The sequence below is a fragment of the Oncorhynchus masou genome, chromosome 13 (assembly GCF_036934945.1).
Source record: "Oncorhynchus masou masou isolate Uvic2021 chromosome 13, UVic_Omas_1.1, whole genome shotgun sequence".
NCBI lineage: Eukaryota > Metazoa > Chordata > Actinopteri > Salmoniformes > Salmonidae > Oncorhynchus > Oncorhynchus masou.
In genome coordinates, this window is record NC_088224.1 from 91,681,053 (window position 1) to 91,687,052 (window position 6,000).

Sequence of the window (6,000 nt, forward strand, 5' to 3'; positions counted from 1 at the left end):
ATTTAAATCATTAGCTTTATATTTTACTGGTCTGATGGTGCCTGCGTCTGATAGTCTGTCTCAGCGGAGGGAGGGAGAGAGAGAGCGGAGGGAGGGAGAGAGAGAGCAGCAGACTGAGGGTCAGTATCAGCGGAGGGAGGGAGAGAGAGCAGCAGACTGATGGTCTGTCTCAGCGGAGGGAGGGAGAGAGAGCAGCAGACTGAGGGTCAGTATCAGCGGAGGGAGGGAGAGAGAGCAGCAGACTGAGGGTCAGTATCAGCGGAGGGAGGGAGAGAGAGCAGCAGACTGAGGGTCAGTATCAGCGGAGGGAGGGAGAGAGAGAGCAGCAGACTGAGGGTCAGTATCAGCGGAGGGAGGGAGAGAGAGAGCAGCAGACTGGAGGGGTCAGTCTCAGTGGAGGGAGGGAGAGAGAGCAGCAGACTGAGGGTCAGTATCAGCGGAGGGAGGGAGAGAGAGCAGCAGACTGAGGGTCAGTATCAGCGGAGGGAGGGAGAGAGCAGCAGACTGAGGGGTCAGTATCAGCGGAGGGAGGGAGAGAGAGCAGCAGACTGAGGGTCAGTATCAGCGGAGGGAGGGAGAGAGCAGCAGACTGAGGGGTCAGTCTCAGCGGAGGGAGGGAGAGAGAGCAGCAGACTGAGGGTCAGTATCAGAGGAGGGAGGGAGAGAGAGCAGCAGACTGAGGGTCAGTATCAGTGGAGGGAGGGAGAGAGAGCAGCAGACTGAGGGTCAGTATCAGCGGAGGGAGGGAGGGAGAGAGCAGCAGACTGAGGGTCAGGATCAGCGGAGGGAGGGAGAGAGAGCAGCAGACTGAGGGTCAGTCTCAGTGGAGGGAGGGAGAGAGAGCAGCAGACTGAGGGTCAGTATCAGCGGAGGGAGGGAGAGAGAGCAGCAGACTGAGGGTCAGTATCAGCGGAGGGAGGGAGAGAGAGAGCAGCAGACTGAGGGTCAGTATCAGCGGAGGGAGGGAGAGAGAGCAGCAGACTGAGGGTCAGTATCAGTGGAGGGAGGGAGAGAGAGCAGCAGACTGAGGGTCAGGATCAGCGGAGGGAGGGAGAGAGAGAGCAGCAGACTGAGGGTCAGTATCAGCGGAGGGAGTGAGAGAGAGAGCAGCAGACTGAGGGTCAGTATCAGCGGAGGGAGGGAGAGAGAGAGCAGCAGACTGAGGGTCAGTATCAGAGGAGGGAGGGAGAGAGAGAGCAGACTGAGGGTCAGTCTCAGAGGAGGGAGTGAGAGAGAGAGCAGCAGACTGAGGGTCAGTCTCAGCGGAGGGAGGGAGAGAGAGCAGCAGACTGAGGGTCAGTATCAGCGGAGGGAGGGAGAGAGAGAGCAGACTGAGGGTCAGGATCAGCGGAGGGAGGGAGAGAGAGCAGCAGACTGAGGGTCAGTATCAGCGGAGGGAGGGAGAGAGAGAGCAGCAGACTGAGGGTCAGGATCAGCGGAGGGAGGGAGAGAGAGAGCAGCAGACTGAGGGTCAGGATCAGAGGAGGGAGGGAGAGAGAGAGCAGCAGACTGAGGGTCAGTATCAGAGGAGAGGGGAGGGAGAGAGCAGCAGACTGAGGGTCAGTCTCAGCGGAGGGAGGGAGAGAGAGCAGACTGAGGGTCAGCCTCAGTGGAGGGAGGGAGAGAGCAGACTGAGGGTCAGCCTCAGTGGAGGGAGGGAGAGAGCAGCAGACTGAGGGTCAGTATCAGTGGAGGGAGGGAGAGAGAGCAGCAGACTGAGGGTCAGTATCAGAGGAGGGAGGGAGAGAGAGCAGCAGACTGAGGGTCAGTATCAGCGGAGGGAGGGAGAGAGAGCAGCAGACTGAGGGTCAGTATCAGCGGAGGGAGGGAGAGAGAGAGCAGCAGACTGAGGGTCAGTATCAGCGGAGGGAGGGAGAGAGAGCAGCAGACTGAGGGTCAGTATCAGCGGAGGGAGGGAGAGAGAGCAGCAGACTGAGGGTCAGTATCAGAGGAGGGAGGGAGAGAGAGAGCAGCAGACTGAGGGTCAGTATCAGAGGAGGGAGGGAGAGAGCAGCAGACTGAGGGTCAGCCTCAGTGGAGGGAGGGAGAGAGAGAGCAGCAGACTGAGGGTCAGTATCAGTGGAGGGAGGGAGAGAGAGCAGCAGACTGAGGGTCAGTATCAGCGGAGGGAGGGAGAGAGAGAGCAGCAGACTGAGGGTCAGTATCAGAGGAGGGAGGGAGAGAGAGAGCAGACTGAGGGTCAGTCTCAGAGGAGGGAGTGAGAGAGAGAGCAGCAGACTGAGGGTCAGCCTCAGCGGAGGGAGGGACAGAGAGCAGACTGAGGGGTCCGCCTCTCAACATCCCTCCTCTCTCCTCCACTGACACTGACCAATAAAGGGACACCGTCTTCTAGAAGTTTCCGAAACTCAAGTCGCACTGCATTATTTTTTGCCTCGTGCAGAAATTCATGAACAGAGAAAGTGAAATATTCTTCAATATAAAAAAAAGACTCAAGCCGTTAGTAACAACAAGACAAGCCTGTCGATACACTTTGCGACTCATTCATTGCAGCTGCAGTGCTTGTTGTAGCACTGAGTGGAAATAGGAAGAACGCCCATTTTATGGCTTATAAAAGGGATGACAGTACTGAGTAAAAAGTTAAACATGAACTCACTCATAAAAACAGCAGCTCTTTGCTCTATTCGTTGACATTTAATAAAAACAAATGTTGCCTTTATTTAACTAGGCAAGTCAGTTAAGAACAAATTCTTATTTTCAATGACGGCCTACTGGGGAACAATGGGTTAACTGCCTTGTTCAGGGGCAGAACGACAGAGTCGTACCTTGTCAGCTTGGAGATTCAATTTAGCGACCTTTCGGTTACTAGTCCAACGCTCTAACCACTAGACTACCTGCCTCTAACCACTAGGCTACCTGCCTCTAACCACTAGGCTACCTGCCTCCTCTAACCACTACACTACCTGCATCTAACCACTAGGCTACCTGCCTCTAACCACTAGCCTACCTGCCTCCTCTAACCACTAGGCTACCTGTCTCCTCTAACCACTAGGCTACCTGCCTCCTCTAACCACTAGGCTACCTGTCTCCTCTAACCACTAGGCTACCTGCCTCCTCTAACCACTAGGCTACCTGCCTCCTCTAACCACTAGGCTACCTGCCTCCTCTAACCACTACACTACCTGCCTCTAACCACTAGGCTACCTTCCTCTAACCACTAGCCTACCTGCCTCCTCTAACCACTAGACTACCTGCCTCCTCTTACCACTAGACTACCTGCCTCCTCTTACCACTAGACTACCTGCCTCTAACCACTAGACTACCTGCCTCTAACCACAAGACTACCTGCCTCTAACCACTAGACTACCTGGTTTTATAAATTTTGAAATCTCACAGTATCAACTTTGCTGTAGCTTTCTTTTACTCCTGCTACGTTACTGCAGACACGGTAATCTGAGCCATCCGATTGGCCAGTGGTAGGTCCATAGTGCACTTGATTTGCTCCCCCTGGGACTGCAGTTTGTAACGCATGGCAGCAACTACCGTCAAAACCGCAAAGACAAGTAAAAAATATAAAATACATAGGAACACACTTATCGCTGGGCTTTTACAGAAATGTTTGGCGATTTGAACTACTGGTCTATAGGATTCTAGTTCAATTGTTGAACCTTTCACCTCTCTCTCTGTCATCTCTCTGATCATGTGGTCCATCCCAATAGAATAGTGTGGGTTCATCTCTCTGATCATGTGGTCCATCCCAATAGAATAGTGTGGGTTCATCTCTCTGATCATGTGATCCATCCCAATAGAATAGTGTGGGTTCATCTCTCTGATCATGTGGTCCATCCCAATAGAATAGTGTGGGTTCATCTCTCTGATCATGTGGTCCATCCCAATAGAATAGTGTAGGTTAATCTCTCTGATCATGTGGTCCATCCCAATAGGATAGTGTAGGTTAATCTCTCTGATCATGTGGTCCATCCCAATAGAATAGTGTAGGTTAATCTCTCTGATCATGTGGTCCATCCCAATAGAATAATGTGAGTTCATCTCTCTGATCATGTGGTCCATCCCAATAGAATAGTGTAGGTTAATCTCTCTGATCATGTGGTCCATCCCAATAGGATAGTGTAGGTTAATCTCTCTGATCATGTGGTCCATCCCAATAGGATAGTGTAGGTTAATCTCTCTGATCATGTGGTCCATCCCAATAGAATAGTGTAGGTTAATCTCTCTGATCATGTGGTCCATCCCAATAGAATAATGTGAGTTCATCTCTCTGATCATGTGGTCCATCCCAATAGAATAGTGTAGGTTAATCTCTCTGATCATGTGGTCCATCCCAATAGGATAGTGTAGGTTAATCTCTCTGATCATGTGGTCCATCCCAATAGAATAGTGTAGGTTAATCTCTCTGATCATGTGGTCCATCCCAATAGAATAATGTGAGTTAATCTCTCTGATCATGTGGTCCATCCCAATAGAATAGTGTGGGTTAATCTCCTCGCCTCTTTACCTTCATCTGAAATTAAAAAAGGTGGACTGACTATAGACAGTAAAACGTTCTGTAGGCATCCTGCGGGTTACACCTGTCCTGTGTCTGTAGAACCCCAGCAGGGGCCCCCCATCAGGGGCCCTCACAGCAGGGGCCCTCACAGCAGGGGCCCTCACAGCAGGGGCCCCCACAGCAGGGGCCCCCACAGCAGGGGCCTCCACAGCAGGGGCCTCCACAGCAGGGGCCCCCACAGCAGGGGCCCTCACAGCAGGGGCCTCCACAGCAGGGGCCCCCACAGCAGGGGCCTCCACAGCAGGGGCCCCCACAGCAGCAGCATGATCCAGATACATAGACCGGCGTGCGTAGGGCTTCTTTGATTGAAGTGAACATCTCTTTGTAGGATTACGTGGATGTGGAGTGCCCAAGACTTCTGGAAACGGGAGGGACGGACAGCCACGACTCAAAAAGCGCCAAACAGTACATCCCGACGTTGACAACCCAGCTTTGAGATGATGCTGTATCTCAGCTGAACAAATACGATACCTGGAATTGATAATGAAGTCAACAATGTGAAGCTACTATCTCATGGTCATTTCAAATCATTTGAAATTAGATAATTTGTTAATTATACATTTTCTTAGTGGCACTACTGCCAATTATGTAAATAAACTGTAAGAAGTAATAATGACGTGTGTAATATTTCAGGAAATACAATTTTTATTCACTACAACAACAAAAAATGGGGTTGTTTAATAATAACTGATTTATTGGCTGGGTCATCTTGGACCAAGGAATATTAGCACTCAATGTCTGCATCCAAAATGGAACACTATTCCCTATATAGTGCACTACTTTTGACCAGAGCCCTATGGGGTAAGTAGTGCATTATATAGGGAATAGGGTGCCATTTTGGGAAGTCAACAATGACAAAAGTGGAAGTTCTTGTTGAGCAGCTTTGTACTCTTAACTGCACAATGGTTTTCCCTGCTGGGACAATAAAGTGTGAATTCAACAACCAACTGGGACGGGTCTCTTTTAATACTGTTGTAAACGCAATGTAGACACACCAGGATCAGTAAACCTCAAACCTTGGCCCCCTCAACAGCAGTCATTTCACAGTATGACTTTATCCCAAATGCCACCATATTCCCTACATAGTGCACTACTTTTGATAAGAGCCCTAAGGGCCCTGGCCAAAAGTGTTTTTAATTGTTGTATTTATTTATTTCAACTTTATTTAACCAGGTAAGCCAGGTGAGAACACCTTTATTTAACCAGGTAGGCCAGGTGAGAACACCTTTATTTAACCAGGTGAGAACACCTTTATTTAACCAGGTAAGCCAGGTGAGAACACCTTTATTTAACCAGGTAAGCCAGGTGAGAACACCTTTATTTAACCAGGTAGGCCAGGTGAGAACACCTTTATTTAACCAGGTAGGCCAAAGTGAGAACACCTTTATTTAACCAGGTAGGCCAAAGTGAGAACACCTTTATTTAACCAGGTAGGCTAGTTGAGAACACCTTTATTTAACCAGGTAGGCTAGTTG

The 6,000-nt window shown here is 50.4% G+C and overlaps 1 protein-coding gene across 3 annotated transcripts in view; it reads left to right on the forward strand.

Annotated features, from left to right (window-relative positions):
* The window catches only part of si:ch211-167j9.5 (fibroblast growth factor receptor homolog 1), a 31,365-nt gene extending 25,892 nt beyond the window's left edge, over positions 1 to 5,473 (forward strand). For all 3 annotated transcript variants that reach the window (XM_064985398.1, XM_064985396.1, XM_064985397.1), the window contains one exon: positions 4,854 to 5,473. In XM_064985398.1, the coding sequence (XP_064841470.1) occupies positions 4,854 to 4,961 (108 nt within the window). In that variant the 3' untranslated portion in view covers positions 4,962 to 5,473. The remainder of the gene's footprint in view (positions 1 to 4,853) is intronic.
* The last annotated feature ends 527 nt before the right edge of the window (positions 5,474 to 6,000 follow it).